Source organism: Nesoenas mayeri (genome assembly GCF_963082525.1).
Source record: "Nesoenas mayeri genome assembly, chromosome: 3".
NCBI classification, from domain to species: domain Eukaryota; kingdom Metazoa; phylum Chordata; class Aves; order Columbiformes; family Columbidae; genus Nesoenas; species Nesoenas mayeri.
Window position 1 is genome coordinate 37,855,899 of NC_137544.1, and position 25,380 is coordinate 37,881,278.

Here is a 25,380-nt window from a genome sequence, read left to right on the forward strand (position 1 = left end):
TGTGAAAGCGGAGACAATGTTCAGTTGATACCCATTTGAACTTGAGTTTTTAAGTGGGTGACCCCTTTTTCCTCAAAGAATCACAGAATCGACTGGGTTGGAAAAGACCTCAGAGATCTTCAAGTCCAACCCTTGGTCCAGCTTCAGTCCATTTACTAGATCCTGGCACTAAGTGCCATGTCCAATCTCAGTTTAAAAACCTCCAGGGACGGCGAGTCCATCACCTCCCTGGGCAGCCGTTCCAATGCCTGACCACTCTCTCTGTAAAGAATTTCTTCCTAATATCCAGCCTAAATTTCCCCTGGCAGAGTTGAAGCCCATGCCCCCTTGTCCTATTGCTGACTGCCTGGGAGAAGAGCCAGGGCTCAGTGACAAAACACAACGCTGGTGCTTACCAGGCTTTAGGGTTATTTAGAGGGCAGCCTGTCACAGTGCACTGGCACCCTTTGAATTTGTAGCAGGTTTGGGGTCTTTTTCCTTAATTTTGTTGTTCAGGGAGCACAAGACGGGTACATAGCCAGCAGGAGATGTGCAGATTGCAGCATGTTTGACTTGAATTCCTTGAACTTCACTCGATAATTTACATGCATCGATAGGCTAATTAGAGTCACTAGGCGGTTTTAGGTCTGGTTAAACCACCGCTCCCTTCGCAGACCCCGAGCATCCCGTCTCCAAGCGCTGCTCACAGGCGGGCCCGAGGTGGGGGTGACGGATCCCTCGGGGCCGCTCTGAGGAACCAACTAGCCGCACAGAGCTTACGAGGAGAGGCAAATAGCCAGGTACCAGTGTACTTATTCAGTAAGGATGCGCCTCCCGGGAGGGGGCGAGAGAGGCTGTCTAGGCGAGACGGACCTCCGACTCGATGGTGAAACGCAGGGAGGCGGGCGCTCTAGGCAGCCGCGCTACTCTCTATGGTGTGATGGGCGGAGCGGCGGGGCACGGCGGGCGGCTCCGGCCCGGCGGTCCTGGCGCCTTCAGCCGGCACGATGTCGCCTTCGAAAGGTGAGGGCGGCGGCGCGGGTCGGTGAGAGGCACCGCGGCTCCCGGAGGGAGCTACGGCCAGGCAAGGGGGCCGGTTCCTCCCCCCACAAAGACGAAGCGCGGCCGGCGGCTCTCTCCTGTTTCCCCCGCCCTGGAGGAAATGGAACTGTCTTCCCCGCCGGGGGCTGCGGTGCTGAGCGCTACCACCGCGGGCGCGGGGGGAAGGAGCTGTGAGGGGGCGCGGGGCCGATCCGGGGAGGGGCTCTCCGCCCCGCCTTCCCGCCCCCCCGCCGCGCTCCCTCTCCGTGTGCCCGGCCTGGCCGGGGCTGTGGGGCCGAGCGGCGACACCGCCGCTGCTCTGGCGTGTGGGGGGCGCCGGGTGCTCCCGGGCCGGGGCTCGCCGGGCACCGGTGTCTCCCCGCCTTTAGGGCCAGCCGCAGCCGCCTGAGGAGCGGCGGCGCCGGTTCGTGCTCTGGGGGCGTTTGGACGTGGCGCAACGTTGTGGGGGCTCAGCCCGAGGCTGTGAGGCCCAGCTGGTCAGCGCACACGGGCACCCACCCTGCGAGTGTCCCTAAAATCGCCGCCGGCCCCTGGCGTTCAGCCGGAGGCGAGCAGAGGTGCCGGAGCCACGGCCGTGCCGGAGCCGGGCACTCGGGCGAGCCGGGCGGGTTTAAAGCCTTCGGGAAGGCGACGCCTTGCACAGGGCTGCTCGGCTGTGGGGGACGGGGCCCCCGGAGGAGAAGGGCCCGAGCGGGGGGTGCGGCAGCGGGCGAGGCTGCGCTGAGGTGCCGCTGGGCTCGGCAGGTGCTGGGCTCGGCCTTGGGCCGCTGTGGAGAAGAGCCCTGGCAGGGTGGTCAGATGAGCTGCGGAGATGCGTGGGAGGCTCTGCGATTATATCCCGAGGCTTTGGGCCTGTCTGCTCCCTTTTGCTGGAATCGGTTCGTTTGAGAGGATATGCTGAAGCCAGTGAGAGAAACTCTGGGAGAGAAGCAAACAACAGCTGCTTTCCGCTCAGATTGTTTTTTTTAAGCTGGTGTAAATTCAGGCTTAGCAGCAGAAGCTACGGGTGCTCGAGCTACACTTTCCTTCTGCCTCCAGTGCTGCACTGGTACTGGGGCAGACATGTGAGCCAGACTTGAGAAGTATTCTGGCTGAAAACTTAACTACGGATTGCTTTTAACATATCACTAGGACGATCTACTACAGTTACTACATTCATTATCATGTTCTGCTGCATTTGATTTACTCAAGTTTGCAAACTGTTGACAAATTGAGGCTTTTATTTTTTTTTTTTAAGACTAGTTAATATAGGCAAGTGTTAAATGTAGTTTTAGCTCATAGAATCATAGAATGTCCTGAGTTGGAAGGGACCCACAAGGATCATGGAGTCCAACTCTTGTCCCTGTGTATGGCAACCCCACAGTTCACACCATGTGTCTGAGGGCATTGTCCAGTCTCTTGAATACTCAGGCTTGGGGCTGTGACACCTCCCTGGGGAGCCTGTTCCAGTGCTCCACCACCCGCTGGCTGAAGAACCTTTTCCTAATGTCCAACCTAAACCTCTCCTGGCACATCTTCCTGACATTCCCTTGGGTTCTGTCATTGGTCACTAAAGAGAAGAGTTCGGTGCCTGCCCCTCCTCTTCCCCTTGTGAGGAAGCTGTAGACCACGATGAGGTCTCCCCTCAGTCTCATCTTCAGTAGCACATAGGCTTAAAATCTTAATATGTAAAAGCACGTTGTTAATGATATGTTACTGCTGACAGAAACCATAGTAGAAAATACATTTTTTTGTGAAACTGGACTGGGTTAATTTTATTTCCTGGCGGTTATGCCCTTGGATTCCCACTGCCTTCCTCTCCCCCTGCCCTGCCCTCAGTCCAAACTTAATTTAAAAATGGATTAAGTTTGTAAGTCTCTTTTAAGCATTGTTAGTCCAAAAAATAATTGGCTCTACCTTTTAAAAGTGGTTACTGACGTGGGTAAGATTTTTATCTGTAAGGAAGTAGCTAATTTAAGTGATTGCAGCAGCAGCAGGAGGTATTAACCGTACCTTGCAGAAATGTTATGCAATAGAAGACATCACTGTCTTGAAAGAAAAATGAACCAAAACATTGATTGCACTAGATTCAGCAATTCATTCCCACATTGAATGAACAAAGTTACTACAAATCTGCCTGGAGCTTATCTGTTAGCTCGTAACCTAATCAGCAGAGGAACATAAACTTCTACCAATTAAACTACATTTATTTAAGATATTCAGAACACGACAGATAATGTCCCGGAAGGTGCTGCTGAATGGCCAACATCCACCCATCAGGTGCCATACTAACAAAGAAAAATTTACCAGTTTGAGATGTGGTTTTGTGGACACCACACGTTTGCTAATGTCACATGTTGTAGGTCAGGTGTTTGTGTAGAGAAGCCCCGCTTGGAGCCCCATGCTGTTCTCTTCACCAGTACGGATGCAGTCTTGGCCATTCTCTGAGGTGGGAATGAACTGGCGTGGCTTGGCCATGTCCACCTGATGGAACTCTGAGACCTTTGTCCGCCTGATGGAACTCTGGGGCCTCAGAGGGAGGTGGCTGTATGAAAAACTGCCTTTCGCCAGTGGACCTGCAACAGGCTGACTCCCAAATCAGGCAGGATCCGGCTTGGTCCAGGGCAAAACTGCTACAAGAATTGCTGTTGTTGTAGAAGGACAGGAGCAGGGAAGATAAAGGCAGTAACACAGATGAGACATAATCCTCGTGTGGTTTGATTTACGTGAATAACTGCAAACTTAGTGTTTTCTAAAATAAATAATTTTTCAAGAAAGCCCTTTGTGTGAAGCCCCATCGCTGTTCTGAGCAAAACTCTTTTCTCTTACTAACTTAGGTAGAATATAAGGCTGAAGGAAATATTATCTTATTTGTTAAGATTTGTTAGATTGATCCCGTTCTTTGCTGATAGAGAACTTTTCCTCTCTCTCTCTGCTTTTACTAGTGTGCCAACACTCTCTGTGTTGCACCTCAGTATACTATGTGGAGGGGATGGGCTTCTGTTTCAGAGCAAGCACTTACTGTCAGCTGAAGAGCAGGAAAGCACAGAAAGACTTTTTGATTCATGTTAGTAAATATTAGTCTATGATTATATTTTCTAGAATGAAGGATGATTATGAGGGAAAGAGGACATCTTTTTTGCAAATACTCGGATTTCCTATACAAGCTTATTTGAGAAGTGACTCGAAAATTTAATTTGCATGTTTTATAGGAGGTGTTTCACAACACTGTAATTATTGTATCCTGCCACGGTAATATTTGATACAGTCCTCCAGCTGGAGAACATGCTGTTTCAGTTATTAAATTAAAACGAAGGGCATGCTGAGTCATCGTCTTTGTTTTCTTTCAGAAAATGTCAGCTTACTCTTCAAGTTATACTGCCTGACAGTGATGACCCTGGTTGCTGCCACGTACACAGTCGCGTTGCGGTACACAAGGACGGTGGAGACAGAACTGTACTTCTCAACGACGGCTGTGTGCATCACTGAAGTTATCAAGCTGTTCTTGAGTGTGGGCATCTTGGCTAAGTAAGTATGGGAATGCTAATGAGTATTTTGAAAATGAATCCTGACTTCTAACCTCAGATTCTCAGATACTGAAGTACAGATACAGGTGAGAACGTGGCTGGAGAGTCATGCTGTGGAAGAGTGATTTTAAAGCTGGTTAGAACTTGTGAGTCCTCCTCAACTGAAACTGCTTTGAGAACACCACAATGTTCAGGTGTGTCCTTTCTGCATATTTTCTGGTTTTGTCTGCTTTGGCATAGGTTCAAAATGTCAGCACGGATTATCTGCGATGTTTTGGGTCTTTAAAGTGTTGGGGTAGATGGAAGCTGGACTGCCAGCTGTTGTCTACTGAGTTATGTAAAATTGTAATGTTCCTACTCATGAATTTTCCCAGACAATGTTACAGACATTTTGATGCCTCTGTTAACTTGGGGAATCAAAGCTGAAAGGCTGGTCAGAAAATATTAAGAATTTCTGTAATCCCAGACTGTTGCTAAGAACTAGAACTTTAGTCCACATGTGAGCATCTGAAGTAGGAAAGCCATCAGTCTGCTTTCTTTCCTCTCAGCTTCTGTCCTGCATCCTTTCTTGGAAGAATCTTTGTACTCCAGACTTTTCCAAAGCCCAGTTCTTGCTGTTCTGGTAGAATTTGTTCTTTCAGGGTCTCTGCTTATCTCTTTGTGGCTTTTGGTACATCAGAAGGCTGGCTGTTTCGTGCTAGAGCATCATGAAGTCACATGATGTACTTCAGATTTTGATCAGATCTTTTCTACTTAACATCAAACCAGTATTTTATTTGCTTTAGAAATGAGACAATATTCGAATTTGGTAAGACAACTGTGACAAACGGCCTTTCATTTAACCTTTCATTAAAATGTAATGTGTTAGAAAAGGCAAGTGTGACCGGCGGCAAATTTATGTTTTTATGCACCCGGGGCTTCTCTCTCTGCCAGCACAAAATGTTGGCAGAAGCATCTGTGCTGGCGAGTGGCTGTGGTGTGGTTGTGACCGCACTGTGGCCAGCGGGGATCCTGACCCATGTGCTGTCTGGAGGATGCAGCAGCCCATGGTTCTCCGAAGTGAGAGACCTGTGGGTGGCCTCACCTGGGTGTGGAACTTCTCAAATCTGTTCCTGTGCACTTGGGACCCGAGCTATTTATAGCATACCAGAGAGGCCTGGTTCAGCAGGGCAAGCAATCTGTGTTTCATTAAGGTTCAGAAATACTGTGTTCATCAAATGTACAAATGGTCTTTTTTGCTTGAAATAATTAAAAAGACAATTACTTTTAACTGGGATGTCTGTTACGCTTTTAGAACAGCCCTGCACAGCCAGGAACCCATGTGGCCCATTGTCCTCCCTTTTACAGGAGTCAGCAGGGGATGCCTGGAGCAATAGGGTGAGCACAAGCAGAAGCATGCGGATTTCCCAGCCTGGAGACTGGTGCTCACTGTGGCTGTAGCCCCTGACAATCTTGTCCTTGCCGGGATTATCCAGTTTCTTTTTGAACTGTTAGTCCCTATTGTACCTGTGAAATGACTTCTGCAGTGTAATTACATGGTATATGAAAAAGTACTTTTTAATAAACACTTCATCTAGCAGTTTCACTGGATTCTGTCTCGTTGTGTTGGCAGACATCATGAACAATCTTTTCCCCTTCACTTTTATTTTCATATCTCTACAGATTTGTATTGTGTTTTCATCACTCATTTATTTTCTAAGCTGGGAGTCCTTGACTCATTTTTCTGTGGTCGTCCTTGTAACCATCTCCACAGCATTTCCAGGATTGTTACATCCCTTTTGAAACAGGATCCACTGCTGTATGCAGCATTCAGGGTGTGACCGTGCAGTGGCATTAGGCAGAGGGGTGAAGGTGCTTTCTGTCTTGGTCTTGGTTCCTTTCCTAAGGATTCCTAATGTTATGCTCATTTCTCTGAACACAACTGAGCCTTGAGCTGGGTCTTTCAGCTGCTTGCATCTTTTCCAAAATGTCCATAACTGGTTTAGAGATGGTCGTGGTGTTTTGTTGTTGTCATTTCCTATGATTCAACCTCATTTATTGACAGCTGAGTTTTACTTGCTGATTAAAATGGGATGAATCTGACTTGCTGAGCTTTTTGACGGTTACAATATCTATTCTGATCTGGTCAGCTAGTGGGGTTTTTTCTTCCCTAGTTGAGAGATAAGGACCAACAGAGACTATTCATCAGGCCATGCTCACTTCCTCTTGGTAGGGTGTCTTGCTTGTGGATCTGGATGCCTTCTTTTGCTGTCCAGATAACTGAGCTATTTCTCAGGTGGCAAGAGATCCGGTGAATTCTACTCAATGTAGTGAGAGACTCTTCAGCAACTATTGAAAGTTTTCAATATCACATATAATTGAGCATAATCAGCAAAATTTGCCAGTTTTCTAGTAATCTTCCATTTTAGATCACTTACAAATATGCCAAACAACATAAATTCCAGCATAGTTTCTGGCAGAATCTCCTTGACAGCTTCCTCTGGTTTTAAAGTCCTATTTGTCTCATCCAAGGCAAGGTGACTTGGTAGTTTAATAACCAGTTAAAAGATAGAATACAGTCTGTTTTATTTTCTGTACAGCAAGATATTTTTGAGTGCCTGTTTGAAACAGCCAGTGTTGATTACTGCAATGTACAGGATACTGGATTATGGCTCATGTTGTTCCGGCTGCAGGATTTGTTTTCTTACACATTATTACTCTGTGCCTTTGCTGCGTTTACTTTTAAGTACTTTTGTCTCCCGGAAGGCACATTGAATGGATGAATGCCAAAAGATTGTCTTTCAAGAGGGAAGTTTATGATAGTTTAAGCTATGTTAATTATATACTCAACAGAACTCTCAACTTCTTACATTTATTTAAAGTCTATTTGACCATCTGGTAATGACGTTGTCTACATTCTTAGGTGGTACATAATTTCCTAGCAATGGATGAAGAAAAGTAAAGCTGATTTGCAAACTCTGGTTTTAACTTCAGCTTTTCTAACAAACGCAATGTTTCTGTTGCAGAACTGATTGTCATTAGCATCTGTCACCTATTGAGACCTATGAAGAAAACAGAATATGTTTTTAAAGGCAAATCTAGATCAACATCAAGAATGCTGAATTCAGGCTAGATCAGTTTTTATTTTCTTGTTTGATTATGCGCTGTACATCTTTGGGCACCTTATTTTGCATTATCAGCTTTACACAGAGGCTTGTTTTAAATTATTTTTTGTGTAGATTTAAATCTGTCTTCACATGATCTTTGTACTGTAGCCAACTTAGAGATTCTTGGTAAGTGCATGCTTCAGAAAGCACACCTGCTGCAAAGATGAACTGTTAGATATTTAATCTTCTTGTTCTCAAAAACTAAAGTGGAGATGGTGCTTACTGGACATCTGTCATTCTTCTTTGCTGAAATTTCATGCTAGAAGTCAAAGTAGACAGAAACTACAATTACTGCTGTGATATGACTTTAAATGTGCGATCAGCTGTTAATAATTCAATGAACATGGTCTGGAACAGAATCAGGTATAGCTTAAATACTATTTGCTTGTTTGACAGCCCACCTTACTATTGGTAAATAGAAGCAGCCATTACTGTGTGGTGTATTTTTACTTATTCTCACAGAGTAGAACTGTATTACATTTTATTTGCAGACATTGGATAGTCTTTAGTCCAGCCTTAGTCCAGCTTTACTTGGGTATTACCAGGAGCTCTATGATTTCTTGTACATCTTATCTCCCAATGCTGGGCAATACAATAAATACATTGTGGAATAAGTAAACGAACAGTTTTTCCTGTAATGTCAATGACTCATAACATTTTACGCAGTTCTGTGTCTCGTGTCATTAACCACGGTGAGCTGTAACATGAAATCTTCCCCTTCATCGTATTGCAGACTTCACTTTAAGTGCTACATGTCTATAGATTTTCATGTCAATGGTTGTTCCTCGTGGCCAGATGGGTCTTGCAAAAGACACCTGTGTGACGTGCTCAGGGTCACCGAGTCTGTCCCAAGCAGAGAATCCCCTGAAGTTAGGAAAGAACTTCACATGTGACCTCACTTGTACAGCAAGAGTGTGGGAAACCAAGCTCACTTCTGTTTGGTAACTCTGCTGCTCCAATACTGGTTTTTCGTGTTTGCTCTTTGTTATGGGAAAATGACAAAAAGAATCCCTTGCAGCTGCCTGTGTAAAGACAGCTCTCACCACAAAAGGAGGAGAAAAGGAGGTATATCTTGGTGCCAAGCAAGGAGGAAGGGAAGGGAGGAGATAAACTTGGATAGAAGGATCATGAGATGGTAGAGTCCATAAATTTCGGAGAGGTAGAGTCTAAGAACCTGGAGAACAGAGTCGGGGGTTGATCTGGAATGGAGAATATGCAGGAACAAGGTGTTTAATGAAGGAGCCTGGGGCATAGAGAGATTGCTCGTTTTGCATAATAAGAGTGGGGAAGGTAGATTTCCTTTTAATAAGTATTGATACATTTGTAAACAAGAAGTTGGGACTTGAGTGAAATGTGGGGAACTGGGCTCCTGGGGCACTGAGGAGGAGGTGAGCCATTCCTTCCTATGTGTGTGTGAGGAAGGCAAAAGGAGTTTTCAGCTCAAGAGCAATACAGGATGCAAGTAGAGAGGCCTGTGGGAGCAGGCAGGAGTGATTTTGGATGTTGGTATTTGTCAGTGGCTAAGAAAGAGAAGAATGGAAAAGAGCGAACATGGGACTGGAGGAGAGCTGGGAAGGGAACTGGAGGACTTGAGCAGCAGTGACAAGTAAGCGAGGAATGTCAGGTTGATGTACGAATGGTAAGGGAGAGCTAGCAATGCAGAGGTCAGCTGTGATAAGCTGAGGAGCAAACCGCAAATGGGGACGGCAACAAGAAGCAGCATGTTCCTCCCCATTGCCTGCTCTTGCACACACTGTAATTAGGTGAAGGAGATGTGTGAAGGTGCAAGGCAACAGGGAGCCACCACACGTCCTGTCAGACTTTTTCACATGTCTGCTGGTGCTGGCGCAGCATCTCCTGCAGCACAGGAGAGCAGAGGAGCCCAGGGGTGGCTGAGGAATGAGAAGTGTTTACAGCTCAGTAGTGCACAAGGGTATAATTTTTTTTAATGTACTGTGAGTCCCAGTTTAAACGGGGTCTGGAAAATCACGGGCATTTGACATCACACACAAATATTAATAGCAAAAAGAAAAAAAAGGCAGGGGAACATGACAACAGCCTTCTGTTCCGTTGCCTATATACTTAGCAACTTATTCCACTGGTTACAGTGTTCATGGTTCTTGTTTAATTTGTTGCACATGAATGCATCTAACCTGATTCCAAAATGTCTTCACCTTCAAGGGCTGAACTTGTTGATAAACCTCACTGTTTTTTCTGAGTTAATTTTTCTTTAATGAGCAGAAGGTACAACTGATTGTTGAGAACAAATTTTCAGCCGTCCCAAAGGATTCATTGATTTGATTTGTGTTTTCAAATACCAGTTTAAGAGAGCGCTTAGTTATATTAATATTTTTATTTTGCAGAGAAACTGGAAGTCTGGCAAGGTTAATAACATCTTTAAAAGAAAATGTATTTGGAAGTCCTACAGAATTGCTAAAATTAAGTGTTCCATCCTTGGTGTATGCTCTCCAAAACAATATGGCATTTGTGGCTCTTAGCAACTTGGATGCAGCGGTTTACCAGGTAATAGTGTTTTTGTCAGTAACTCATCTGTGGATACATTTCTCTGTACTGTTCCACGTGGCATGTGTACCAGGGTGTCTGTCTGCCTAGCACAGGGTACTCTCTTCAGCTTTAGTGTTGTAACAAAGCATTGCTTGGCTTTTATTGAGTTTGCGCTCTGTTGGAGAGCTCTGGTTTTCTGAGCTAACCCACTCGCTGCTGGCGTCACTTCAAATTCACATTGTTGCAGTTGGCAATGGTACGAAACCCCAAGGATCTGTAGGAAATCAATGAATATAGAGTTTAATTTGTCACTCTGTAGTTGAGTTTTCTATTTTATTTTCTTGGGTTTGGAGGAGTTTATAAAACCGCATCCTCTGTGGTGTTCCCGTCTTATTTAGGTGACATACCAGCTGAAGATCCCTTGTACAGCTTTATGTACAGTCCTAATGCTAAACCGTACCCTCAGTAAGCTGCAGTGGTTCTCTGTCTTCATGCTGTGCGGTGGTGTTACCCTTGTTCAGTGGAAGCCCGCTCAGGCTACGAAAGTACAGGTGAGAGTTTACATTTTGTCACTTCATGATGAAGAATAAACATCATTGCCTTATATTTTGTATCTCACTTCACAGCAGCTGGGGTTAAGGCAAGGTCTCTCACATTCCACACAGCAGTACCTGTTTCCTATTTCCAGCTGCTCCATCTACAGCATAAATGCTTGTTGGATTGTTCACTTTCACATTTCTTGTGTACCAGTTCAGGCAGGCTTGTGGTATTGCTCCAGTCTCACTTTTTGGAAAGGCACCTGATTGCTACAATTAGTATAAATTACCACAGTCATCATAATCGGTGTAATGCACCATCATAGGAGTATCTGAGTAATAGTGTTTCCAGCAGTTGGCCCTGGTATCATTGTAATCATTGGAGCAGAGAACTTGGAATTGAAGCACTTGGCGGAATTAAGAGTGAAACTCTAATGCTTTGTGGGTGTGGGTATGACATTTAAACACACCCTGCAGAGACACTGACCTAATCCCGCTCCAGGAAGAAACAACTGTCTTCTGTTGCTCAGGTCTTAGTTGCTGATCAGGGGCGTTAGTGGGAAAGGCAGGTCACACAGCTGCGACAACTGGCCACAGCCAAGCAGAGCATTGCGGGAGTTGGTAAGAGCCCACACTGACAGTGAACCCCACACAGCTACGCCGAGCTAATCCAAAGGGCAGCTCTAGCTAAGCAAGTACATCTTACACTGTAATCAAATGCTAGTAATTTTGCTGTACTTAATGAAGTAGCTGTGGAATTGATTACTGTAAATTACTGAAGTGTTGCGTCCTTTTTAAAATACCGGTTGATGTTGCAGGTGGAGCAGAATCCATGGCTAGGGTTTGGAGCGATTGCTGTTGCTGTATTATGTTCAGGATTTGCAGGTATAGTATTATTTCTGTATGCAGGTCACATGAAAAGAATTGGAGAACTCATGATGTTTAAAACAGAACTTTCTATGTTACTTGTCTTCCTTGGTTAGAAGATTAAAATGTACTTTAGCCCCTCTGCCCATAATTACCTTCTACTTGCAGTAATTATGACAGATTCATGACACAACTACTCCAGATGTCAAGCACATACTGTTGGTTTTATATGATGCATCTTAGAAGGGTGGTTTGCAAGTGGAAGCATCTCTTTCAGATGCATAGAATAATACTGTGGGGAACACCCATAATTACTCACTGAGTACAATTAGTTAATGTACATCTACTTTTATGAAGTTGGCTTTACAGTAAATAGCTCCCTTATAGTGGTTATATGTAGTACTTGCATTTTTTTATCAGGGGAAATGAGCTCCTTGTTCAATTCTTGTGCTAGCTAAGCCCCAAAATACACATTGATGTAGTCCTGTAGGTGGGAAAGCTGAGATGCAGAGGGAGCATAAGCAAGGCAGAGAGGGACATGAGTAGTAGGAAGCCTAGACAAACTCCAGGAAGGAATTTTTTTTAGGTGGTGTTCATTTGGTGTTTCATTATTGGGGTTTGGTTTTGTGGGTTGTTGTGGTTTTTGTGGGTTTTTTGGGGGTTGGTTTTTGTTTGTTTTTCAAGCAGCATTATCCCTCAGAGTAGTTTTTCCTTGGTTTCTGCAGAAGGAGACTAGAACTGGAGGACAAGTGAGCTGGTGCTAAGAAATAAGGAAGTACAAATTCCTATGTAATTTGAAATTTGGCTTGGGGCGGGGGGAAGGGGCATGTTCCCCTGGCTGTAAACTGGATTCTTCCCCCTCCCTCTGTAAGGAAACAAGGTATACTATCACACACCTCTAGAACCATACAGTCCTGCAAGAACAATCTTGTGCTGTGCATACATGCTTGTTACCCTTGGAAAACATTCTGGCTGGCAGGAGGGGAGAAGGAGGAGGATGTAATTTTTGTTCGGTGTCTTTTCAGTGAAGTGGGTGCTTTGAAGCAGAAATACTATTACAAATAAGACTGTAGAGCTCAGTCAGCTTTTTCTGGAAGGTTATAAATTTACTTATTTCAGTAGATGCTTCCAAGCCATGAGACCAAATACAGCATTCACAGTAGAAGCCTTCAGAGTCTCCTAAAGCTCTCTGTCTTTCTCTGATAATGTGGGGAGACAGCTGTGCTTCTAAAGGTCTGCAAATTCAGACCACTGAACAGGCTGATGTGGGCAGCTCTGGAGGATTTAAACACATAGGACTGCAAAAGGATTGCAGCTTAGGTGTTTCCTCACTGACAGCTGTAGCTTTGGGGCAGCTGGGAGGACACAGTATTTAATCTGTGGAGCTCCTTGTGCCCTTGGGGCTTTACATGTTGAAAATATAAATCCCATTCAAACTCCTTTCCTCTTCTTCCTTTCCCCACCCACATCAAGGGGTTATTTTGGCATCAAACCTTCAGTTTCTGGACTTACTGTTAAATGTCTTCTTTTATTCCAACAAAATAAAAAAATTGTGGTTTTGTCCCTTGGACTTACAAAAAAGTTTTTTGCTTTAAACTGCTGATCATGTGATAATTTCCAAGTATCAGGGGGCTCAACAATGCTTATAAAAGCGTTGCACAAATATACAATGGCACATTTTTTGTGACTTGAAACAATACTGAAGAGTAATTTCTCCTAAGTAGCACCCTTTCTTTCTTTCATCCTGCCTAGTGGAGTGATTTTTATGCATTTTCAGGAATCTGAAGGCGTAATGTCATTGCCTTACTTGTTTTATAGCAAGTTATAAAGTTTACAAGTATGCTTCATGCTCAGGGCAGATTTCTGGTACATTAATTACATGTGTCTGTGCAGGGTGGGTCTTCTCAGCAGGCAGAAAACTTGATGACTGTGGGTTCTTTTAAGCACTGCAGTCATCAACAAGAGTAGTTTTTTGTTGTTGCTGTTTAGACTTTAAAAATGTATATTCATATGAGATAAAAACAGACAAGGAAACATGGCATTATTATTTGAACCCCTGAAAAATAAGTATGCCCTCTAATTTATTCACCACAAATACACCATATACTGAATGAAATTATAAATTGCATTTTTCATTAATAAAAAAGTAGCAAGACTTTCCTTGGAGCTAACTGTGATTTAAGGAGGTAGAGTAGGAGGTGGAGTGTGTGCCTGGGGCTTCTAAGCCACAGGTCTTTATGCTGTCTTTGTCAGTTCCCGTTACTTTTCTTGTATTGTATGGAATATCATGGATTACATTAATCAACAATACGCATTTAGTCATTAGTACTCACACCAGAAAGTCATAGAAGTGGCTGAGAAGGTCTGAGTCCTGCAAACTGGTTTGTATTTTGAAACTCAGGGGAAATTCCAGAGATTAGCAGAGTCCTGGTATGGGAGCAATGGTTACAAAGGCAGCTCGTGATGCCCTTGTCAAATGTCGGCCTTTTAGTCTGACATACACCTCCCAAGTAGAATAATGAAATTTGGAGAATTTCAGTAATGCAGAGGATAAAAGTAATGCTCACCAGCGTGGCACTGTGAATGGGAGCTTTAGATTAACGTGAATTCCATTGCCCCAAAACCAATCTGTAGTTTCAGTCAGCAGAAGGCATTGGTTTTGATTTGCTCTGGCAGTCCCTTGAAGCTGTGGTTTCAGAACGTCACCACCCTGCCAAGTACTCTGCAAGCACCAGGCTTCCGAGGAATTTCGGTCTCAGTACGGAAAGTCCCAGCCCTGTTTTTAATGCTAAGTATCCCAGTGGAGGAAACAAACAAAAAACTTCTACATCATACTCAAATAAATAAATACTGTCCTGGGGATATAATATCAGGTGACAATGTGAAATGCTGTTTTTCTGGTGTAGCATTGTAAAGAAACTCTGCTGGACAGAAGCCTGGCAAATCAAGCAGAAATTAGTAGTTTCGCTTGTCAATGAGGTTAATTGTTAAAATAACTGTAAAGAGAAATAGAATAATTTTTGATGTTATGTAGCCAATAAAGTGATCATGTCCTGGAAGATGCAGGTTAGCAGGATGTACTTTTAAGCCCTTCTGCATTGGGAGCTTCTGTGAAACTTAAGTCTGTAGGACAAGATGATTCCAGTAGTCTTGTCTGGCTTTAAAACACGGCAAACCACAAATCATTAAGGATGACACTTCATCTCACTGAAAACCTTTTATTTTCTTTTTTTTTTTTTTAGGAGTTTATTTTGAGAAGGTCTTAAAGAGTTCAGATACTTCCTTGTGGGTGAGGAATATTCAGATGTACTTATCTGGGATTGTGGTGACTTTATTTGGTGTGTACATGTCAGACGGAGCCCAAGTTCTTGAGAAAGGGTTTTTCTATGGCTATACATACTACGTCTGGTTTGTCATCTGTAAGTATCTTGTGGTTTAAGGGTCTTATTACCTTGTTTTGCCTTTGTAACTATGATATAACTGGTTGCATGAAGCTACAAATTCAGTCTGACCCACTGTTCTTCACTGTATTTTGAGGGTTATTTAAAGTATCATTATCTTGGAAATTACTGACTTGTTCAATTTAAAATTGTGCTGAAATAGCAGTCTAAATGACTGAGAAGTGAGTAGATCACCTTTAAATGAGTCCTATCTGATGATTAGATGCCATGTAGCCATCCCATTTTGCTGAATGTTACATTAAATCGCCAATTAGGATAACACAGCCCAAACAAGTAGTACACCAGTGGAGTAAAATGCATCATTTCAGGAGTAACCTGCTGTGCCTTCACTAACAGGAACATGTTACCTCCTTTCCAGTTCTCGCCAGCGTAGGCGGCCTCTACACTTCGATCGTCGTGAAGTACACAGATAACATTATGAAAGGCTTTTCTGCAGCAGCAGCCATTGTTCTCTCTACTGTGGCATCAGTCATCCTCTTTGGCCTCCAGATCAGTAAGTGCTTTTTTGCCCTTTGATTTGCCCGTACCGGGATGTTTCCATCCCGGCCAGCAGGCTGTATGAAGTTGCTATGTGTACATCATCTTTGCATTTTTCTGGTTTGAACTGTGAGACTCCTGTGCGCTCATGTGTAATTTGTGTTACCTAAGGTGCCTGATGATCCTGTGCTTTCAGAGGTGTTCACAGGTTGCTCTTTCAGAGTCATCCTACAACCTCAAATGGAAAAGTTCTTCCTCATTTAAACAGCTTCGGAGTTTATATGGCTTTATTCATGAATCACCTTCTGATGCAGTTTGGTGTGTGATAGAGCTGTTTACCTGAGACCTTGAAGAGTTATCATTTCTTGTTGGTTTTAGTACAGCCAGTGCCAAATGAATTCCTCAGCTCTTCCTGCAAGGGCTTTGCCACATTGCCATGAAGTTACACCCACTGCTGCATTAACTTTTACCTTCCCTATTTGCTGTTGGCAACACCACTGAAGAGTGAGTCAAACAGCAGCTGGGGTCATGACTGATGTGGGGAATATTTTTGAGGGGAAACAGATTTCTTTGGGCTGTTCTTCAGCTCCAAAGGATTTTCTCCCTGGTCAGTTCTGTGTCTAGTACTGTACCCAGTAGCTCCTGCTCAGTGCTTTACTGGTTAGATTGGGGTATTTTTTCACTTTTCTACTGTAATGCAAAGATGGTATGGTGTGATGGGGGAAAAGCTAGCTGTCTGATGTGGCATAAGTGAGATGAAACATAAAGTTTGCTTAAGGAGAAAGTAATCAGTGTTTGGCTGAAAAAGAACACCTGAAGTGGTGAAAAACACTAGTTTAAAAACTCACTTGGGCGGAACATTTTCTTGATACTTAACACAAATCAAATCTGCACTGGTGATCCTTCTGTGAAAGCGTCATTAACAGTGTTTAACCCAGTCTAGGGGAGGAAAGACAAAGTGTCTTGCCACAGGCTACTTTATCCTGTCCACTGTTAAAGTCAGCCTGTCAGATGGCATCTGGAGCTACAGGAGATGTCTCACGCTTGCTTTTCTGACCATCACCATGTTCTCGCTCATCTGAAACCAATTGAAATGGTGTGGGGACTGTAAACACTCAAGAGTTCTCAGTGTCAGAGGATAATTCTACATTCTGTGAATTATTAGCAGCTTGTTGTCCTGTTTAGTTTTGAATAACTTTAATACTGCCATTCAGATATCATAATTACTTACACAGCTTAGTCTTCTGAAGATTTCTTCTTACATGGAGGCATTTAAATAAGCTATTTTTGTCTGCTTTCAGCTGTTACCTTCTCCCTGGGTGCTCTCCTGGTGTGTGTTTCTATTTACCTTTATGGATTACCTCGACAAGACACCACAAAACTCCAGCCGTCAGAGACTAAGAGCTCAAAAGAGAGACTTGCTACTGTGTGACATTGTCCATAAAAATGGACAAATAAGAGAAAAAATGGACTTCAAAAGAACCTGCATTTTTTAAAAATTAGCCTTAAGCTAGTCATGAAACTGTTTAAGTGGGATAGACTAAAAGCAGAAGTTAGTTCTATTTTACATGTGAAGTTTCCAGTGGCTGAGGCTGCGTTACGGCCGAAGAGCTGGACGGGTATTTTACTGAAGGTTTTCTTCATTCACGTCAGACAATGAAGAGTCTCATTTAGAAGGAAAGAAGAATGAAGGAACTGAACGCTCAATTGTATATAATGTATATAATGGAGGGAAATTGGTTCTTTGTGTATTTGATAAACTGTCTCTTGCCCTTTGAGGACAGAAATGTTCAAAAGCTTCATAAAAATACATTAAGAAGAGCAATTACTGCCAACATTTTCTCTTAAACTGGTTGGCAATTGCAGATTGATTAATGACAGGAAAAGTTTCTCTTCTAGGTGATGCATACAAGATGAACAGAGTACTTCTCCCATGTTTTTATGTTGAATGAATAGTATTTTTTTCCCTCCATGCAGTCACTGTGTCCTGACACAGCTCCACTAGGAGTAACCATGCTTCAGGCATCACTTACCTAAAAGTGATTAGAAACAACACTTGCTCTTTGGGTTAGAAAGTCAGAATGAAAGACTGGTGTTTCTCTTAAGTTGCAGACTTTCTTTCACTTTTCAAATGATTTTTTTATACCTGCTGTAGCTGGTAGACTGATCCTCTAATCTATGTTTTTTGTCAAACCCCAGTTGTATGGATGAAGGTTCTTGTGTCTCTGACTTAGGTACACAAGTCAACTCAAAGCATCAGACTAGAAGATTTTTATCTGCACACTTTATCTCAAACTTTTAATGCGTATTAGCCTTTCCTTTAATTTGTAAGTGCCAACTGTATGATTTCAATTTCCTCCCTCATTTTCTGAGGCCTCACTCAGTTCAGTCCTTCAGAAACTGCAGCTCTGCATTGAGGGAAAACTGACTTGGGTGCTTTGGGCAGGTTATTTACATTCAAAGTGGAGTCGAATATGTGACCAAGTTTATATTCTGGTTAGATTCTTTCAATATGAGTTAACCAGCTGGGTTTTACATTCAAGTGGGGTGTGTTCAGCACAGCAGTGACAAACACAGTTGAATTCCGTTCCAGTGGGAGAGGATGCTCTGCTCTGCGTGTTGGCAGCTGTTCTGTGCAAGCAAACAGTGTCTCACCACAGCGCTGCTCTGGTGAGTCCAGGCCTTGGTGGTGGGGGGTGGTGGTGTGCATTTCCAAGGCTGGAGCAGCCTCCTGCCCTTCCTTACGTGTGATGCTCCATCTCTCTTCAGTGGTGTGAAGGCTCAGGGGTGCCAAGCAGCACCTGCCATGTCTGACCGTGTGTACCGTGCTGAGGGAGCACTGTGTGGTTCCTGTTCCACCAGCTGGGCAGAAAACCCTCTTGTCCTGGTCATCAGGGTGGTGTGGCAGAGAAATCGGTGAGGAACAGGATGTGACAGATGATCTTGGCAGACGTTACTGAAGGGGGAGTCCAGTACAACAAAGAAAAAAATCTCTGGCAAGGTCTGACTCAAGTTTGTTACAATCCACAGAGCACCTGCAGCTGTTGTACCATTAGGCCTAAGTAAACAATGGCAACTGCAGAAGAGGAGAACTCTGACCACTGAGGACATCACACTTATTGCCACTTCCTCTGCCAAAAGGATGATATCTTTACAAAGGTAAATACAGAGCAGTTCTCTTTTATGGGAAACACCAGTTAGACTAGTGTCTTAAGTACACCACTCCTACCAAGGGCCTGGGAGAAAGTTACTGTGGCAACCCTGGCCTCCCCGAACTGGCTGTGCTGTGCAAGCTCTTCTGCAGTCACCAGGATGGTGCAGACAGCAGGTTTCTTGACTGTGCTAGCAATAACACACAGGAGACTATCTTCTCTTGAAAAAAAACCTCCTTTTACTAGGAGATGTGACTTTACACTGCACGCAGCCTCATTACATTTGAGTGACGGGTGTAATGCCAAGAAGTTTCATTCCATTGGCCAGAACCAAGCGTGCAGCTTGAAAGAGTCGGAGCCGTGCCTGGAAAACAAGAATAGCTGTCAGTGTCCGGTACTGCTGCAGACCAAGGTGAAGTTCTCAGGAGCAGCCTGTCAGCCGTGTGCGCACTGTGCACATCCCCTGCCCCCATGCAGGGCACTGAGATTTGGACACACAGAATTGGAGTACTGACACACCGGTGCTGGCAGTATTCACACCAGCTGTTGATAACCCACTGCAGTGTCAACAGAGGACACTTCTGTTAACCAAGGGACGCTGGAAAGGGGCGTCCAGCCCATTCTGGTACCCTCAGGGCAGAGTGACCAGAGGAGCTGCCTGCAAAAGGAACTAGCAGTGACTAGAAAGTGAAAATCTTCCATGCACCACAGGCTGTTAGAGCCTGAGGATACTGCTGGAATCCCTCCTCTTGCTGTGCCTGAGTTAGAGGCTGTCAAGCAACTATGGGCTGCTTTGAAAAGTTCACTCTTCCTTGTCAGTGTCTTGGCTGTTACACAGCGGGCTGTGTGGGAAGGGCTCTATCAACCTTACTCAAAAGAAAAAAAAAAAAGGTTATTGAGAGCACAGCTCCACACTTAAATGTGATTTTCTACCAAAAACAGATGGGTAACTGCTTTTGAAGTAGATAAAAGAGGAAATTAAAAAGGCACTATAATTAGTATATCATTAACGGAGCAGTTAAGGAGTCAAATACTGCCTGGGAGATCAGTAGAAAATAACTTGCATTTGCTTAGAACTCCCCATGAAGAGTTGGCAGCCTCAGTGCTTTAGCTAGAGAGGCAGTACAGACAACTTGTGCTATGTAGGTGGCAAGAGGGAGGAGAGCGACTCAGTTATCTCCTAAATCTCCATCTTCCCACATAACCACTAAAGGAAACCATCAGAAACTAACCAGCAGGTTAAATGCTCAAATGTTTACTTTTTAAAAGTTCAGAAGGAAAGGCAATGAGAAGGAAAGGGGTTTGATTTGGTTTGGAGCAGTTGTCCTTATGGAGCATTCTGTTTTGGAAAGGCACAGCCACTCAGAGCAACCCTTGCCAACCCAAATGGCTCCTTAGCCTGCAGGTGCACGTTCACCCAAGTGGTTACACCGCTGGGTTGGCAAAGCCCTAAGAGGTTGTTCCTCTGGGATGCCCCGTGCAGCCTCCAGCCCTGTAACAACACCGTGCCGTACCTGGGCTAGTTCAGGGGCGCTGCCCTTCACAGGAAGAGTTTTATGTGCCACAGCTGCAAGGTGGCTGAAATGGAAAACACAATGAGAACAGTGAGAACAAGCAAGTCTCTTGACAAGAGCAGCACTGTGGGCTACAGAAAGCAGCAGAACTGGAAGAGCCACAACTGCAGCATGCCAGAGCTTATTTCCAGCAACCCCTCTCACCTGGCTGCGGGAGGGCATGGTTTTCTGCAGCCTGCATGTTGTCAGGGCACACCATCAACAACTTAATGCTCATTAAGAAAAAAATAATCCCCAAAACAATCTCTCCACTTCTCTCCCCAAAAAGCCCCAAAACTGGTCTGGAAAGATCTCTGAGAGCCTGCCTTGTCTTTCCCAGGGTGCATGATTCCTTAGATAATTTTCCTTGTTAAAGCCTTCCCCATACAGGCTCTACAGCATCCTCCTGCAAGTCTACTCCAGCGTTTCACTGTTCAGTTAATTCCGACAGGTCCCTAAGGGGAACCTCCCTATGGAGGTCACATATGCAGTATGACTTAAAGTAATAATATGCTTTGTCCATCTCAACACCTAGTGTGAGATCAGTCGTTAAAAGGGGTTTGGACAGAATTTCCTAGCTGAAATTTTGTGATTTGAGAGCGTATTATCAGCTCAAATCTGCTCTTTGAGATATGATTAGTCCTGCATGATTTTGGGTTCTGACATGGTGTTACAGCAAGCAGTAATTTTCTGGGGAATTTCCCGGCTCCTTTGATCCTGGTACCAACCTCGATCTCTACTATTTATTATATTATTTGCTGTCCTACTTTTTACCTCTCTTGCTCCAGAGAAACTGTCCCACAAGTTTACATCTTCCTGCTGTTTGTACTCTTGAAAGCAGTGCAGATGTGAAGGCTGCAGAGCCAGCTCAGGAAGAGCTGTCCTTACCAGAGATGGATGCCAGTATCAGCAATCACCTTACCTAAGTGTGAGGAGGTAGCTGACAATGTGCTTGGGTTGCAGATCCTGAGAAGATCTATATAGGACCTCATCATACCTGTGAAGACAGAAAAGGATTGTTTGGTGTTAAAGTGGTAGGAAGGTGTGCTTGGATCTAAGGCTCATCAGACTTGCTTAAGTCAGAACAAACATGCAACCACAACTGCAGAATTAACAAAAACAATCTTCTGAACAAGACCTGAGCCATGTAATTAGCACACAATTGATTTTTTTCTTCGTCGCTCACTTATTATTGAAGGAGATTGCTTCTGCTCCTCATCATGATGGCAGAGCTCAGAGAGGCAGGCTATAGCAAAGAAAACAAGAACTATATTTGCTCCTGGAACATTATGCCTGGTTTTACGTTTCAACACTGTGTGTTCCTAGGAGAAAAACCCATGTATTAAATAACCAAGACAGTCAAAATAGTCCCCTAGAGGATGGTGCCTTTAGTATTATAAATGCAGCTTAGAATGTTAAGTAGCTAAAGGGAATCTTGTAACATTAGAAAAGACAAAAACAAAGTGCATTTACCTAATCCTGGAATAAAATCAACTTATGTAACACAGTATCAAACTGGATAATACAGGCAGAATCAAGGAGGTCCATGTCTATTCTCCATGTGTTCTGCTGTCCACTTGTGCACATCATCCTTTTCACAGCCTACAAGAAGTTACCAACACCTCTGGGGCTGAATAGATTTCAAATTCCAAGCAGACTACATGCTACTTTCAATCTATTGTTCATTACTCTGCAAAGTTAGTGGTATTCAGAACTGGTTAGCTAATTTTAAGGGCAAATGTTTGGTAGGTTTTCAACAGCAGAAGCAGAGCTGTGGGAAGTTGGCTTTTGACAGCTCAGGAATGTTTATCATGAGAACTTTTCAAGAAGAATCTACTCACAGCCACTCACAAGGAGGAATGAACAGTAATTGTTACACCTGAAATCATGGGATATTTAAACATGAGTTTGTTAGCCACTGAGTGCCTGGTCTAATGGATAACCTAAATATTGCTGTTTGCTGGAGGTAAAGGCCCCAGGAGATGTTTCATACATATGGTGCTGGGTCAGAGTCAAAGGCCTTTGCAATAAGCAGACCCGAAGCTCCACAAAAATGAGAGCCCTCCAGTGGAGCAACAACAACAACTTCTGGAAATAGACATATGTCTGGGATGCAGTGATCCCTGCAATCAACCTGAAACACATTAACCCTGTCAGTTTTTACACATGAGACTGGCTATACACTAATCTGATAAAACTCAAGAAATAACCCACAAGTTTTTGGGGTTTTTTTGTGTGAAATACAGTTGTACTGCATAAATAAGATACTACTGATCTTATTTGGAGTGCTGGTCAGCCTTGCTGTTCCTCAAGAGAGCATGCAGCATACGATAACCTGCAGGCAGACCTCTTGTGGCAATTACAGTTAACAATTATAGTTTAACTCTGCAACCTACAGTTGCAGGCTGGAAGGAGCCACCTGAGACTCTGACATGACTTTTGGAAGTCCAAATTTTAAGCAGATACCCTCAAGAAGGCCTTTGTGTGGCCAAAGGAGTTAACTCTTCGGCGCTGTGCGGTGCGCAACGCAGTATATAGGACCTCTCACTAGGAATTCTGAAAGACTCAATTACTTCCAACTCCATCACAGACACTCCATCACGGACAACTCTTCTGTCTCTGTATTTTAATTACATACCTATGACATAATGAAAACAGAAACTGTTGAATTTTAAGACTGAATTAATGAAGAATATTATTGCTATTAACAGGTAGTAGATGTGCATGTTCAAGTAGCTCTGAAGGATGCTGAGCTACTCAATGTGCACCCACACACTCCATTTCACCTCACCCAGCAGCACTTCCTCTCCCCTATCCCACATGATAAAAACAGAACAAGAGGGACCAAGCAAATCCGCAGCCAATATTTATATAGAGCTTATGGTATTTTTGTGAGGACGAGAAATAATTAAGAGGCTCATGCACATAAAGTATGCCTGTGTTCCAAATATTGCTTTTTCCCCTCATATGGCTCCTAAAGTCCACAGAGATTTCAAGTGAAGGCTGTTGCTGCAATCAGTATGACCCAACAGACAAACCGTTGCCTGAAATAGCCATTTTTCCTTTATGATCATGCAGCCTGTGTCTGCTCAACAGGCTGGCAGCAAATCCATAAGTTTATTTTAAGAGAACTGGTATTTGGAAAGAAAACTAGACAAACCTGAGAAGATGCTGAAGAACAGAGATGGCATCTGGCTCTTGCAAGCACGCCACATTAATGTCAGTTAGCTGCTCATTCCCATGCATCTGTTCTAAACTAGAATGTAAGAACAAAAAGCAAATATTGGATGAAAAACTCTTGTTAGCAAAGCTGAACAAGAAAAACATTAATTTGTGTTTTTAAGAAAAAAGGGTAGGCATCTACAGCTCAAGCTGAATGGAACACTGAGACAGATGAGCTGACTTCAACTCAAAATAAAAACAATTAAAATTTGTGCCAGCCATTCAGTATTAACAGGATTAGAGAGATGCATGAACAACAGGTCCAGAATCTGATGCTAAAAGGATTGGGGAGGTAGTCAATACCCCAGTAATGGTATCCTAGAACGTCTCCTTCTCTGGAGACGTTCAAAACCCACCTGGACACATTCCTGTGTAGCCTCATCTAGGTGTTCCTGCTCCGGCAGGGGGATTGGACTAGATGATCTTCAAATCCCTAACATTCTGTGATACTGTGATCAATACCAAGATGATAAGGGGGTACAAGAAGAACAGAGCACAGAGAGGGATCAGGCTGGCACGTTCTCCCCAAACACCATCTGCTAGTGCCATTGCCTGAGACAGAACACCAGGTTGGTACAGACCTTTGGCGTCATCCAGGAATGCATCTTACATGCTTTTATGAAAACACACATCTGTGTCTGCATTAAAAATGCTCTGACAGATCACTATAATTGATAAAACTGTTCAAAATGGACTATTCTGAAATGCTTTTAAATAAAATAATTAAATATGTCTGGTGTTTGACCGGAGTCGACCGGAAAGAGCGTGCTTTTAACCTTGGTTACCAACAGTAGGAAATAACAGAAGGTTAAAAAGACACCAACTACAGCAGTAGCCAAAAACATTAAAGTTCTGTGATTTGGTACAGTTTAAATGTACAGGCATTTTGGTTTTTACATTAGTTTCCTTAATCCTAGGGCCACCATTGGGTCATCATCACTGACACCAACTACACAGGGAGGCTGTTCTAGAACAGAGAAAGCACATGAGCAGCCGGCTCAGCCCTATGGAAATGAGGTGGAAATTTAATTTTAATTGGCTTGCTCTTCTGTGAAGTCTCAGTGATTCCTATCAAACTCATTCCTCTGCTGAAAAAGTGAACATGTGTCACGTTCAGGGAAAGAGTTAACACTACTACTTAACAAAACAGTAAGTTAATAAGTTAAAATACATGTCAAACTGTACTTTTGCATTACAAATGCTCCTCTTACCTATGGAGTCTGGCATGGGTGTACTGCAAGAACACGCCTGTATCTCCACGACTTTGAAGAGCTCTGTCCCAGCTAAACTGATAATCGGATGACAGAAGGCCCCGGAAATCCTGGAACAATAAATTAATGTCACCTACATATGGCTCTCCATCCCAATTTTTAACTTTTCACAGAAGATGCAAACACCTTGGGAGGCAGCTTGGACTCACCTGAATAATTAGTGCCGCAAGACCAACTTTCTCTGCTGTCTCCATAGGGTCTTCTATCTCTTTAGTAGCTGAAAAGAAACAGATAAAAAGAAATCCTAAGTCTGTAGCAGCATAACAACTCCCTTGTTCAGACTTGAAGATGCCAATAAAACAGCTTCTTGTAAAAGTGTGAGCTAGCAATATGGAAATTGTCAGGATGCTTACAGCAAGAATCTCAGGATGTAAAACTTCCATACAAGCTGAGATACAGCTATTTCAGATAGGCTCTTCCCCACTTCCCCTCGTACATGCAATGCAGATTTTAAAGTCAGAAGGGTTCATTACAACAGCCTTGATAGACTATGACGAGTTTCTCTTCACAATTCAGACAGCCAGTCTCAGGAAGAGAATGACAGAGCAATTCAGATTTTGTTTAAAAACTCCAAAGGAGGCATAAATAGTCAAAGAAAAATTGTTCCAATGGCTAATGGAGCAGTCGAATGTACATTTAAGGA

General features: G+C 43.7%; 2 protein-coding genes across 5 annotated transcripts in view; one reads left to right on the top strand and one right to left on the bottom strand.

Annotated features, from left to right (window-relative positions):
* Positions 1-919: 919 nt before the first annotated feature.
* Positions 920-16,971, top strand: SLC35A1 (solute carrier family 35 member A1; the record flags this gene model as incomplete). Its single annotated transcript, XM_080342863.1, is given in 9 exon segments — positions 920-940; positions 942-1,002; positions 4,371-4,548; positions 10,057-10,216; positions 10,597-10,749; positions 11,553-11,619; positions 14,844-15,020; positions 15,421-15,555; positions 16,841-16,971. Coding segments are annotated over 9 exon segments (1,083 nt in total).
* A 1,942-nt stretch (positions 16,972-18,913) lies between these two features.
* The window catches only part of RARS2 (arginyl-tRNA synthetase 2, mitochondrial), a 69,807-nt gene continuing 63,340 nt past the window's right edge, over positions 18,914-25,380 (bottom strand). For 3 of the 4 annotated variants that reach the window (XM_080341764.1, XM_080341765.1, XM_080341766.1), the window contains 6 exons: positions 24,887-24,954; positions 24,678-24,787; positions 23,405-23,500; positions 21,167-21,241; positions 20,206-20,269; positions 18,914-19,055 (listed from right to left, as the gene is read on the bottom strand). In XM_080341764.1, coding sequence (XP_080197890.1) covers positions 18,969-19,055; positions 20,206-20,269; positions 21,167-21,241; positions 23,405-23,500; positions 24,678-24,787; positions 24,887-24,954 — 500 coding nt within the window. In that variant the 3' untranslated portion in view covers positions 18,914-18,968. Of the gene's footprint in view, positions 19,056-20,205; positions 20,270-21,083; positions 21,242-23,404; positions 23,501-24,677; positions 24,788-24,886; positions 24,955-25,380 lie in introns of those variants that run through there. The other variant, XM_080341767.1, reaches the window with a different exon arrangement.